Source organism: Manis javanica, chromosome 18, assembly GCF_040802235.1.
Source record: "Manis javanica isolate MJ-LG chromosome 18, MJ_LKY, whole genome shotgun sequence".
Lineage (NCBI taxonomy): Eukaryota > Metazoa > Chordata > Mammalia > Pholidota > Manidae > Manis > Manis javanica.
Genome location: NC_133173.1, coordinates 22,629,139 through 22,643,017, shown reverse-complemented (window position 1 = coordinate 22,643,017; position 13,879 = coordinate 22,629,139). Strand labels below are relative to the sequence as shown.

Here is a 13,879-nt window from a genome sequence, read left to right as displayed (position 1 = left end):
GGTGTTGAGGGAAGAATGTGCAGCTAAGGGTATGGGGGTCACAGCATGCCCTGTATCTGCCCTGGCCAGCATGCTGGCTACTTGTCACATGTTGGTATGCCAAGGTAAGCTAGTTAAAATTAAACAAAATTAAAAACTTCTCCATTTATACATTTCAGGGAGCCAATGGGCACGTGTGGCCACCATGCTGGACAGGGCAGAGGAACATTTCCATCACCTCTGGTAGTTCTGTTGCATGGCACTGCTCTAGAAACACTGACATTAGCTTTCCTCTTTCTATTTAGGAAAACATTTCCTTACTTCTCATTTTAGTTACAGGGTGTGTTTGTTCACCACTTGAGGAGGTTGCAATATTCTTCTTCACACATTTGAGTATTTCCCAGTCACAAAATTCTTTTTTTTATCATCTATTTTTTTATTAATGTATCATTGATATACAATCTTATGAAGGTTTCACATGAGCAACACTGTGGTTACTACCCTCCCCCCATTATCAAGTCTCCACCACATGCCCCTTACAGTCACTGTCCATCAGCATAGTAAGATGCTGTAGAGTCACTACATGTCTTCTCTGTGCTGTACAGCCCTCCCTGTGCCCCCCCTACATTATGTGTGTTAATCATAATGCCCCTTCTTCCCCTTATCCCTCCCTTCCCATCCATTCTCTCCAACCTCTTTCCCTTTGGTAAGCGCTAGTCCATTCTTGGGTTCTGTGAGTCTGCTGCTGTTTTGTTTCCTCACTTTTTGTTTTGTAATTATACTCCACAGATGAGTGAAATCATTTGTACTTGTCTTTCTCTGCCTGGCTTATTTTACTGAGCATAATGCCCTCTAGCTCCATCCACATTGTTGCAAATGGTACAATTTGTTTTCTTATGACTGAATAATATTCCATTGTGTATATGTACCACCTCTTCTTTATCCATTCATCTATTGATGGACACTTAGGTTGCTTCCGTGTCTTGGCTATTGTAAATGGTGCTGCCATAAACATGGTGGTGCATATGTCTTTTTGAATCTAGGATCCTGGATTCTTAGGATAAATTCCTAGGAGTGGAACTCCCAGGTCAAATGGTATTTCTATTTTTAGTTTTTTGAGGAACCTCAATATTGCTTTTCACAATCATTGAACTAATTTACATTCCCATCAACAGTGAAGGAGGGATTCCCTTTCTCCACATCCTCACCAGCATTTGTTGGTGCTTGTTTTTTGGATGTTTGCCATCCTAACTGGTGTAAGGTGATACCTCATTGTGGTTTTAATTTGCATTTTCCGGATAATTAGTTAAGTGGAGCATCTTTCCACATGCCTGTTGGCCATCTGAATTTTTTCTTTGGAGAAGTGTCTATTTAGACCCTCTTCCCATTTTTTAATTGGGTTATTTGCTTTCTGGGTGTTGAGGCATGTGAGCTCTTTATATATTTTGGATGTTAACTCCTAGTTGGATATATCATTTACAAATATATTCTCCAATAGTGTAGCATGTCTGTTGTTCTACTGATGGTGTCCTTTGCTGTACAGAAACTTTTTAGTTTGATGTCATCCCATTTGTTCATTTTCATTTTTGTTTTTGTTTCCCTTGCCTGAGGAGATATGTTCATGAAAAGTTGCTCATGTTTATACTCAAGAGATTTTTGCCTAAGTTTTCTTCTAGTTTCCTTTTATGTATGGAGTTAGACAGTAATCCAATTTCATTCTCTTACATGTAGCTGTCCAGTTATGCTAACACCATTTGTTGAAGAGGCTGTCATTTCTCCATTGTATATTCATGGCTCTTTTATCATATATTAATTGGCTATGTATGGGTGGGTTTATATCAATTCTCTATTCTATTCCATTGATCTATAGATCTGTTCTTGTGCCTGTACAAAATTGTCTTGATTACTGTGGCTTTATAGTAGAGCTTGAAGTTGGGGAACATAATCCCCCTAGCTTTATTCTTCCTTCTAAGGATTGTTTTGGGGTCTTTTGTGGTTCCACATGAATTTTAGAACTATTTGTTCTAGTTTGTTGAAGATGCTGTTGGTATTTTGATACGGATTGTATTGAATCTGCAGATTGCTTTAGGCAGGATGGCCATTTTGACAGTAGTAATTCTTCCTATCCATGAGCACAGAATGTATTGCCATTTATTGGTGTCTTCTTTAGTTTCTCTCAAGAGTGTCTTGTAGTTTTCATGGTATAGATCTTTCACTTCCTTGGCTAGGTTTATTCCTAGGTATTTCATTCTTTTTGATGCAATTGTAAATGGAATTGTTTTCCTGATTTCTCTTTATGCTAGTTCATCATTAGTGTATAGGAATGCAGCAGATTTCTGTGTATTAATTTTGTATCCTGCAACCTTGCTGAACTCTGATATTCTAGTAGTTTAGAGTGGATTCTTTAGGGTTTTTTATGTACAATATCATGTCATCTGCAAACAGGGACAGTTTAACTTCTTCCTTGCCAATCTGGATGCCTTTTATTTCTTTATGTTGTCTGATTGCCATGGCGAGGACCTCTAGAACTATGTTGAATAAAAGTGGGGAGAGTGGGCATCCTTGTCTTGATCCTGATCTTAGAGGAAAAGCTTTCAGCTTCTCACTGTTAAGTGTGATATTGGCTGTGGGTTTGTCATATATGGCCTTTTTTATGTTGAGGTACTTGGCCTCTATATCCATTTTGTTGAGAGTTTTTCTCATGAATGGATGTTGAATTTTGTTGAATTTTTTTTCAGTGTCTGTGGAGATGATCATGTGATTTTTGTCCTTTTTGTTGATGTAGTGGATAATATTGATGGATTTTCAAATATTGTGCCATCCTTGCATTCCTGGAATAAATCCCATGTGTGATCTTTTTGATATATTTTTGAATTCAGTTTACTAGTGTTTTGTTGAATATTTTTGCATCTATGTTCATGGGGAATATTGGTCTGTAATTTTCTTTTTTTGTGATGTCTTTGCCTAGTTTTGGTATTGAGTGATACTGGCTGGCTTCATAGAATGAGTTTGGAAGTATTCCCTCCTCCTCTACTTCTTGCAAAACTTTAAGGAGGGTGGGTATTATGTCTTCTCTAAATGTTTGATAAAATTCAGCGGTGAATCCATCTGGTCCAGAGGCTCGTTCTTGGATAGTTTTTTGGTTACCAATTCAATTTCATTGCTGATTATTGGCCCGTTCAGATTTTGTTTCTTCCTGAGTCAGTCTTGGAAGGTTGTATTTCTCTCGAAAGTTGTCCATTTCTTCTAAATTATACAATTTGTTAGCATATAATTTTTCATAGTATTCTCTAATAATTCTTTGTATTTCTGTGGTGTCCATAGTGATTTTTCCTTTATCATTTCTGATTGTGTTTATGTGTATATTCTTTTTTTCTTGATGGGTCTGGCTAGGGTTTTATCTATTTTGTTTATTTTCTCAAAGAACCAGCTCTTGGTTTCATTAATTCTTTCTATTGTTTTATTCTTCTCAATTTTATTTATTTTTTATCTCATCTTTATTATGTCCTTCCTTCTACTGACTTTGGGCCTCATTTGTTCTTCTTTGTCCACTGTCTTTAACTCTGAATTTAGACTGTTCATTTTGGATTGTTCTTCTTTCTTGAGATAGGTCCATATTACAATATACTTTCCTCTTAGAACTGCCTTCACTGTATCCCACAGAGGTTGGGGTATTGAGCTGTTGTTTTCACTTGTGTCCATATATTGCTTGATCTCTGTTCAATTTGGTCTTTGATCCACTGATTATTTAGGAGCATGTTGTTAAGCTTCCATGTGTTTGTGTGCCTTTTCGCTTTCTTTGTACAATTTATTTCTAGTTTCATACCTTTGTGATCTGAGAAGCTGGTTGGTACAATTTCAATCTTTTTGAATTTGCTGAGGCTCTTTCTGTGGCCTAGTATGTGGTCTATTCTTGAAAATGTTCCATGTGCTCTAAAGAAGAATGTGTATCCTGCTGCTTTTGGGTGGAGTGTTCTGTAGATGTCTGTTAAGTCCATCTGTTGTAATGTGTTGTTCAATGCCTCTGTCTCCTTATTTATTTTCTGTCTGATTGATCTGTCCTTTGGAGTGAGTGGAGTGTTGAAGTCTCCTAAAATGAGTGCATTGCATTCTATTTCCCCCTTTAATTCTGTTAGTATTTTTTCACATATGGAGGTTGCACCTGTGTTGGGTGCACAGATATTTATAATTGGTTATATCTTCTTGTTGGAATGACCTGTTTATCATTACCTAATGCCCTTCTTTGTCTCTTGTTACTTTCTTTGTTTTGAAGTCTATTTATCTGAGACAAATATTGCAGCTCCTGCCTTTTTCTCCCTATTGTTTGCATGAAATATCTTTTTCCATCCCTTTACTTTCAGTCTGTGTATGTCTTTGGGTTTGAAGTGAGTCTCTTGTAGGCAGCATATAGATGGGTCTTGTTTTTTTATCCACTTAGTGACTCTATGTCTTTTGATTGGTGCGTATCAATAGATATATACTTATTGCCATTGTAGGCTTTGGATTTGTGGTTAGCAAAGCTTAAAGGGCAGCTTCTTTTCTATCTAACAGTCTAAGTTAATTTGCTTATTATGGTATTATAAACAAAGTCTAAAGAATCATTTTTTTCACCCTCCTTTTTCTTCCTCGTCCACTCTTTATATGTTAGGTGTCATATTCTGTAATGTTTGTGTATACCTTGACTGACTTTGTGGGTAGTTGATTTAATTTTGCATTTGCTTAGTATTTAGTTAGTCTACTTCCTTTCCTGTGGCTTTATTTTCTCTGGTGACAGCTATTCAACCTTAGGAGCACTTCTATCTAGAACAGTCCCTTAAAATACACTGTATATATAGTTTGTGGGAGGTAAATTTCCTCAACTTTTGCTTATCTGGAAATCGTTTAATCCCTCCTTCAAATTTAAATGATAATCTTGCCAGGTAGAGTATTCTTGGTTTGAGGCCCTTCTGTTTCATTGCATTGCATATATCATGCCATTCCCTTCTGGCCTGTAAGGTTTCTACTGAGAAGTCTGATGATAATCTGATGGGTTTTCCTTTGTAGGTGATCTTTTTTCTCCCTCTGTATGCTTTAGATACTCTGTCCTTTTACTTGATGTTTCCCATTTTAGTTATTATATCTGGGCATTGTCTTCCTTGGTTACTTTGTGTTGGGAGATCTGTGCACTTCCATGGCCTGAGAGACTATTTCCTTCCCAGATTGGGGACATTTTCAGCAATATTTCTTCAAGGACACTTTCTATCTGCTTTTCTCTCTCTTTTTCTTCTGATACTCCTACAATGCAAATATTGTTCCATTTGTATTGTTAATACAATTCTCTTAACATTGTTTTATTCCTAGAGATCCTTTTTTTCTCTCTGCCTCAGCTTCTTTGTATTCCTCTTCTATAATTTCTATTCCATTTACTGTCTCCCCTACATCATCTAACCTGCTTTTAAATCCCTCCATTGTATATTTCATTTCAGCTACTGTATTTTTCAAAGTGTCTATCTCTCTTGAATTCATCCCTTAGATCTTGAATATTCTTCTGTAGCTCCATTAGCATGCTTATGACTTTTATTTTGAATTATTTTTTCAAGAAGATTGGTGATTTCAGTTTCACTGAGCCCTCTTTCTGGTGTTTGAGGGATGTTATATTGAACAAAGTTCTATTCATAATCCTATTAGATAATGAGAAATATTAGGTTTATGTAGGTGGCACCCTCTAGTGCCCAGAAGCTCTGCTCTTTGGAACTGCCCAGCACCTGGATCAATATCAGTAGTTGCAGGCCAGCAGTGCTGTCACCTACCCTAAGGAGTGAGCTCTTTCCTGCTTCCCTGCTGCAGTGCCTGCTTCTGCTGTTAGGACCAGAGAGTCTAGCACACAGAGATCAGCCTCTGTGTTAAGTCCCTGTGTCTTCTGTAGGTGGGGCTGCCCTCCTGCTGGCCTGGAGTGATGGTGAGGGCAGCAGGGTTGCATGCAGATGTTGGCCAGGAGGAAGGAGCATCAGGCTACTGATTGCATTGGGGTCCTTGGGGTTGCATTGCCAATCAGGGGGATGGTGAGCCTGAAGCTCCTGAAAGTTCCTAACCTCCTGGGCTGAGTGTGCCAGGATGATTTTCTCCACCTGTTCCTTCTCCTGAGCAGCAAACTCTGTGTGATCCTTGCCCCTTTAGCAGGCCTCTCACTGTTGGGAAGTCTTTCAAAGCTCCTGCCTTTCTTTTGTCCCAGAACAGCCAGTTGTGGGAACCTGTTCTCCATAAGCAGCTGGATCTCAGTCTCTCTCCATCGTCTGCCTGACTTTGCTTTCCAACCCCTCTGATCTCCAGAGCACCATGCAATGTGGGTTCATGCTCCCAGAGCAGTTCACCAGGGCTAGGTATTTAGCAATCTTGGGCTTTACTCTCTCTCTGCTCTGTTTCTCTTCCTCCCACTGGTGACCTGGGGTTGGGGGAGGGCTCAGGTCTTACTGGATCGTGGCTTTCTTACTTTACCCTTTTCCATAAGATGTTCTCTTTTCCCAGATGTAGGCTGGCTGGTGCAATCTTACTTCTGGTCACTCTTTTAGGATTAGTTGTATTTGCTGTATTATTATATTATATGTGGTTTTGGGGGGAGAGTTCTACCTCACTTCTCATGCCTCCATCTTTTTCCCCCCATTCCCAGTCACAAAATTCTTACAAGATTATTATTATTTTCAATGTTTGTACAATTTATTAGTATCAGTTGTTATTTTGTTACATCTTGTTTTCACACAGCCTAATTTGTATATTGAGGCTTCTCCTTATGAATAAGGCTATTTTTTGTTTCTTGTGAACTAAGCAGTGGTAAGAGAATAACTGCCCTGTTTAGCTAGCTGGGTTAGAAAGGTACCGCATGTTAAAAAGCCTAACTGTTATGTCATTATTGTGATCCCACAAGTATTGTAAGCAATACATGAGAATTATGGGCCTTGGTGCAACTTTTCTAGAGTCAAAAGCATCTCTACTGAGGAAGTTTTCAGAGTCATGAATTCAACTACATGAAAATGGATGTGTCCACATATGATTTTGATAAAAGTTCATGATTTCCCTTGGTTTAACCTTCTAGATATAGGTCATATTACTGGGCCCATCTAGTCCATTACTGATGTTCCCCACTGCTGCTCGTACTAGCGTAGATGTTGGATGGGATAGCCAGGGAGACCATTTTCCCATAGCTCCCTTACAGAAAGATATCTGCGCTGAGGAGGAAAGGCTTATACCCCCACTTACTATGCTCCAGGGAGACTGTAACAGAACCTGGTAGAGAACTCCAGTACAATCAAAGAGAAGGCAAATACTGAATAAGCTGGAGCTTTACTGGAAAGTTTCATGCTCAAAACAAGCTGATGTTTCTTGCAGGTGCACAATTCATTTTGAAGACATGAGTGATCCCAGAAGATTTCCCTTGACCCAAGCATTCTGTGCTGTCCAGAAAGACCTAGTCCCACCAGTCTGACTGCACTTAATGTCTGTGGTCCTTTGAAAAACCAGGATTGACTCCTCATTCACACTCACCACTGAGATGAAATCTTGTTTTGGAGATGCTACTTCCATGGAAATAACCTCAAAGCCTTGCTTTCTAGGTCTGGGAGCATGGCTGTATACCCACCTGAGCTCATCACAGATGAAGAATCCTGGGAAGGCAGCTGCGCTGAGTGGGAGGGAGGCTCTCTGCCGAGCAGTGAGTGGGCTGGCTCTGCATCTGCCTCCTCGGAGAAGGGCCAGCCTCTGCACAACACTCACCTGGGGTTGCGGCTTTCAAAGCTCAGGTACAAGGTCTGGAAGCACCCATTTGTGGAACCACTATGAACTCCCCCTGCCCCCCTCATGGGGAACTTAGGCCTGGGGCCCCTCACAGGGAACAGGGAGAAGTGAGAGGGTTTTTACACTCAGCCAGGCTGACCTTGCTGGGAGGGTTATTTCCCTTTCCTCAAGGCCCTGTGGACGGTTTGGAGCTCAGCAGGCTCTGGGAAGGCCCAGTCACAAACCTAAGTGGTCCTTTGCTTTCTGAGTGTGTGGCTGGGGTCATTGTGGCCGAGTTTGCAGATGGGATCGGGTGGCCTCAGAAGTGCCCATCCCGGTGTTTTAGAAGCCAGAACTGACACTTGTGGGTAGTGATGAAGCATGTGGGTACAAAGGTTGGCTCTAGTGCCTGGCACATCCCGAAGGGTAGTCAGCACCTTGCGATCTGAACAGTGAGACTGAGCATGTGTGAGGAAGGGGGTGTGGGGAAGCAGGGCAAGCTAGCCGGGAGAGCAGGGCGGTTTGCAGACTGCCACAGTGGCCCAGGGGTGCCTCCCTAGCTCTCTGGGTGCTGAGTTCTGGGCTTCCATCAGTGTTTATCTGAAGGTGTGGTTGAAGGTGGCATCTCCAGGGACAGAATAAGTCTTGGGGACCAGGACCACCAGATCCTCATTCTGCATGTGTGCTGAGGTAGCAGGGCCAGGCAGGTCTATGCGACTGTCTCTGATCATCTCTTACCCTTCGATCCACTGCCATCTGTGGTATTCACTAAGATGGTGTGTGCACAAGCCCATACGTAGATGAGAGGACACTATGCAGTGATCAACCTTTAGTGATATAATTTCTCTACGTTAGCTGCCCTGGCTTTTCTGAAGCTACTTGAAGGGATGAATGGAAGTGTATCTATCTCTACTCCCAAAGAGGACCTGTCTGTGCTCCAGAGAGGCCCCTCTCAGTTGTCTGGTAGATCCTCCTGGCAATCTTGAGCAGTGGATGAAGGAAGGTGCCCCAGGGAGTGTAAAGATTTTTGCCTTAAGAGAGGCACCTTGTGAGTTGTGGTGGGGTTAGGGAGTCAGGGTTTGACTCCGTATCTCCCAGCAGTGCTTGACCATGGAGATGTCTTTTCCCACCATGCCACCTAGACATGTGTAGCTTCTTGACGATTATTGGTCTCATCCCTCCTCATAGTTGTGACAAAAATTTGCCAATGAATCTTCTATTAAATATGTGAATCACATGAAAGTGTGTGAACAGGGACCTGGTGCCATGGGTCACCAGGATGGTGATCCCTGACACTGTAACACCCTCCCTAAGCTTGAGGGTTCACAGCTTCAGAGGATGCCAGCTTTCTCACCCATCCCACACCACAGGAAAGTACTACCAAGTTCATTTGATGCTTTACTCTCAGTGGTAGCTTCATCTTCTGGGATGCTTGGAATAGTTGCCTTGAGCTTCCCACCGAACTGAGATACATTGGGCCATTCTTTTTAACATCTCTAGGAAGTACCATGCATGATCTTTGAAAGAACTTGTAAAAAAAAATTTGGGTAGTCTACTCTGCTGTATATTTCGGTTGTGTAGAGAGAAATTTGTATTTAGAATAAATTAATGCTTCATTCTTTAAAAAGAAGTGTCATTTTGATTCCCACTTAAATAGTTGCTATTGGATCATAATTTGGAAGTGTGAAACAATTATTCGTCAGATTCATTAAATCTAAGAGAATGCAAAACAAGGTTTTACCTTTTTTTTTTAAAGGTTTTACCATTTTGAACGGGTTAGAAAGGTTTTGAAAAGACGTCCCAATCTAGACGTACTTCATTCATTCTACAAACACGTGTCAAGCACAGGCCACACACCAGTGTCCTCCCATGTACAGGGACAGAGCACAAACATCCCAGTGTCTTCCCTTGAGAAGTAGCCCACAGGAGAGCACACCCTACGGCTGGACAGTGGCAGTGTCATTGCAGATGGAATCTGGTGGCCTGGGGAGGTGACATCAGCAGAAATGGGGCTGGAGGGGCTGCAAAGGGTAGGCCAGGTCCAGGTTCCCCCAGGGCCTGAAACCAGAATTAAGGAGAGTGTAATGGTGAGTGGGCCAGGATGCCATCAGGAGCCCTCAGAGGGGGCTGAGCTCATGACCTGACTGCCAATTAAAGTATCTTCTAAGGGATTCTCGAAGGACTCTGCTAGTATAACCCTTATAAAAAAGAATGGCTAGGTAAAGTACTGCAAATTCTTTCTTGAATTGTTTGGTTGTGTCTCGGTTAGTGTTTTTATATTTGATGATCAAATCCATATTCCCACTTCCAGTAAACTAGGGAAAAATGATTGATAAATGTGAATCTGAGAGCCAGGCTGTCTTATTTCCAGGAATGGTTGGTGAAGAGCCCCAAATCCTGAACTTCAGCATCTCTGGCAGGAAGCCATGTGTGCACACACTCAAGGCTAAGTTGGTTTCCCTCCGTGACATCCACCAAGCTGCTTTCCTTGAAGCCGCAGGTTTACAGATGAGTGATGTCCTCCTTCATACCGCAGTATGGGAAGATTTCCAGACATGTGCTTTGAGATGGCCATTACTCAAGGCATCAAAAAGCTCTCTGAGATTTACCAAGTCTGGGCACATATAAGCGGCTGCAGTCCGTGTGAACTGGGGGCTCCCTTATCTCTTGCAGGAGCTGTTTGCGATGGCTGAAGGTCACCAGCCTGTTTGTCTTTGTGGTGGCGTGCTCTGTGAGTACCATGGCTCTCCAGCCTCTGCTGTCAGCTCAGCAGAGCGCCCAGGCTGCCTTGGGCTGGGTAACAGGATCTGAAGTGTGGGGCTCACACCTTTCTTTGGAGGAGATGCTGAGGGCGTGTGGGATGGCGGACTGGTGGGTGGCAGGGGCGGCCTGCCCTCAGCAATGCTCCTCTGCTGATTCTGCAGCCACACAGTGGAAGCCTTGGGGACCTCGCTTTGCTCCATGGAAGGCGATTCGCTTGCCCTGTGTCTCACTTCCCACCTCAAGTGGCTTACCACATTCTCATTTCAACTATATGCACTAAGCACTCTTTTTGTATTGGGAAATGTCCAGTGATCCTGGATGGCCCCAGGAATGTCTGTGCTCCTTTTAGGGGGCACCCTGGACCTCAACTGAGCTGAGCCACCCTTTCTGGGAGGAAGTGAAGCTCTGCGTTTGCCTCTTCTTTGGAAGTTGCTCTGATTTTACTTGCCCCTACATCCCCCGTGAGGGCTGCGGAACCAGGGCTCTGGAGGTGACCCGAGTGTGCCCTCTGATATGAACGGTCACATGTCTTGCTGCCAGTGTTTGCAGGCACTCAAAATTCTTTTCCTGAATGAATGAATTTGAGGTCCCTGTGTCTGTGTGTGTGTGCACATAGGTGTGAGGGCCCTGTTCTTGGCTGTGTGCATGTGTGTGCACATAGGTTTTAGGTCCCTGTGCCTGGCTCTGTGTGTGTGTTTATGCACATAGGTGGGAGGTTCCTCTGCCTGGCTGTGTGTGTGTGTGCATGTCTATCTGAGTCATTTGTGGCCTGTGACCATTTTGAGGTTGTGTCTGTGCTTGGGGATTTAGTTCTGTCTGAGTTTCGATTTTTAGCACTGGCATAATGGTTTGTGTGTGCCGTCGTTGGGAGACCCCAGTGAGTGGTTGGTCACAACCTGCTGCTATGATGCAGTGTGAAATTGAGCCAGGCTGGGGTGTGAGAGTGGTGTTTCTATGACTGTGCTGTGTGGACTCTAATGTGTGGCTGTGCCTCTCCTATGCAAGCAGCCTGTGGTGATGGCTGACCTGGGTGCTGTCCATGACTGGAAGCCGTGTGCATGACCACATGTGGCTGCGAATACTTGGTTTCCATTATCGGCATAGGCGGGTGTGAGGATTGGGCTCTGTGTGTGTGCAGGATAGTGTGTGAGACGTCTCTTCCTCTCAGCGTGACACTCAGTGTTGCATTGTAAACAGCAAGGGTGGTGTATGAAGCCAATAGTTGCTGAATGGAACTGAGTAGAGGCAGCTCTCTAATAAGCCACAAGGGAGGAGGGCAGTGGCCCAGAGAAAGCAATCTGTGCATGAGTGCTGACAACCTCAGGATTTTATATTTTTGGCCACCAGTTTGCCTCTCTACATGCAATTCACACAATTGTGTGGCTCAGAAGCCCCTCCTGCTTAGCAGTGCCTGGTGGGTGGGTGCACTGGGACTCCCAGGGAGGAGGCCAGGGTGGGCAGGTTCCCCCCAGCCCTCTGAGAGCTGACCCGAGCTCTGTGTCTAGTCAGCCTTCTTCTAGGAGAGGAAGTTTTGGTGATTTGGGGCTGCATCCAAAATAGAATTGGAGGAATTTGTTTTAAACATCTTGAAACATCTTGTCACTACTTTAATGTACTTTCTTATGGTGTATAAGGTGTCCTGCAAATTCTACAAACATATGCCCGCTATCATATAGGCTGTATACCCTACTCTCCAGTTTGGGAAACCACATTTACCTGCTTCTGATGGTTCCATTTTGTGGCTGGATATTTAATCCTTAAAATTGGCAAATATCAATAATCAAAGTTCCACTGTAGCAGAAAATAGTATAACAAATCAGAATTTTATTTTAGTATCTCAGAAAGCTATTTAGAGTAAGCTGGTGAATTTTGGATACATCAGTTAGTGCCATCATCATATCCCTATTTTCAATGTTTAAATCCGAGTGCTCCCACACCACACACTTATTGTGCTTTTGATTGTTACAGGTTTTATTTAGCCTGTATCCAGATCAAGGGAAGTTCTGGCAGTTGTTGGCTTTGTCGCCCCTGGAAAGCTACTGTATCCAAACCACACACGGAGTTGCCAGTCACCATGGCCGAGAGTCACAGCGAGGAGACGCCCAAGCACTGTTACACCTGTTGCCACAGGTCTCAGTGCAGGCGACCGCCAGGCTTCCCCATGCACACTCTGTTTCTCCAGATATTTGCTGAAGGATGAGGTCTCGAAACAGAAGGGGAAGGGAGTGCCACTGAGACTGACGGCCAGTTGGCAGTGAGGTTCCCCATGCAAGGTGGCAACAGCAGTGGCACCTTCCAGTTGGGACCTGGCTTTCCCATGGAGGCACCTGAAGCTCCCCGTCCCACTCAGAGCAGTTGGGTCCGTGGTGGGGCCTGGGAGAGGAGGCTGGGAGGGGAGCTGGAGGGGGGTCAGAGAGGAAGGAGGGAGGCAGTGGTGGCCAGTTCAAGTATTTCTGATTATCATCTCTTAAGAAGTAATCAAGTCATTCAGAGGATGAAATGAAAGGATTTTTTTCTTTAACATCTTTAATCGATAATCTGGGTGAACTGAGATTTTAGGAATCCTTGCAGTCACTGGTGATCTGTTGCATATTATTGTTTTCTTGGGTCCATCTGGGGAGTCTCTCTTCATCTTCCCAGCACATCCTCTCCCTTGGCTGAGCCACTGTCCGCATGTGGTACCAGCAGCCTTCCGGAAGGATCTGGTACTTGGAGCCTGCAGGTGAGCCCAAGAGGTGGCTCTGGGGGGTGGTGCCTGGTGCCTCTCTGCCCTAAATGAAAGGGATGCGCATCTGCACTGCTCTCAGGACAGGGTAGCTCTGCTGTCAACCTCAGAGCCTGAGCAAGGCTTTATATTTGATTCTCCACTTTGAAACTGTGTCTGAGCCTTAGTGAAGAAGTACCTCCCTGTGAGAGAATTGCAGAGCTCTACATTTGATAAACTGTTTCTCATTCTCATGCCTCACTTCTGTATCACCTCCATGGGTTGAAAAAACAAAGACATCCTTCTGCTTTCCCGGTTCCCCCTGGGGCCTTCTCAGAGCAAACGTCAGCATGGGGGCCTGGCTTCTGATGCCCTTGGGAGAGGGATGCTGCCTTCCGTCCGAGGGACCTCACTGCAGGTGCTCACGTTGTGCTGCCCAGGCTGACCTGTGAGCACGCAGGCAGAGGCTGGGTCCTGTCCGAAAACAGCCGTCAGTGAGACCCAGATGTGGGGGGAGTTTCTGGGGGAAGCTGGGTGATGGCACCCTGGTACCTCCCGTGTGCACCTTGTCAATCATTAGAAATCTGAAGTAAGCACAAGTCGGGGTACTAAATCCTCTCTTCATCCCACCAAGAACTGTATCGCTTTGCTTTTGTTCTAAAGCACTTTGTGAAATGTTCCTTCCAG

At 43.9% G+C, this 13,879-nt stretch overlaps 1 protein-coding gene across 7 annotated transcripts in view; it reads left to right on the top strand.

Annotated features, from left to right (window-relative positions):
- OCA2 (OCA2 melanosomal transmembrane protein) overlaps positions 1–13,879 on the top strand; it is a 385,751-nt gene that overhangs the window by 84,459 nt on the left and 287,413 nt on the right. For 5 of the 7 annotated variants that reach the window (XM_037016526.2, XM_073227082.1, XM_073227085.1 and 2 more), the window contains 3 exons: positions 7,566–7,751; positions 10,399–10,456; positions 12,457–12,529. In XM_037016526.2, the coding sequence (XP_036872421.1) occupies positions 7,566–7,751; positions 10,399–10,456; positions 12,457–12,529 (317 nt within the window). The remainder of the gene's footprint in view (positions 1–7,565; positions 7,752–10,398; positions 10,457–12,456; positions 12,530–13,879) is intronic. The other 2 variants (XM_073227087.1, XM_073227084.1) reach the window with 2 other exon arrangements.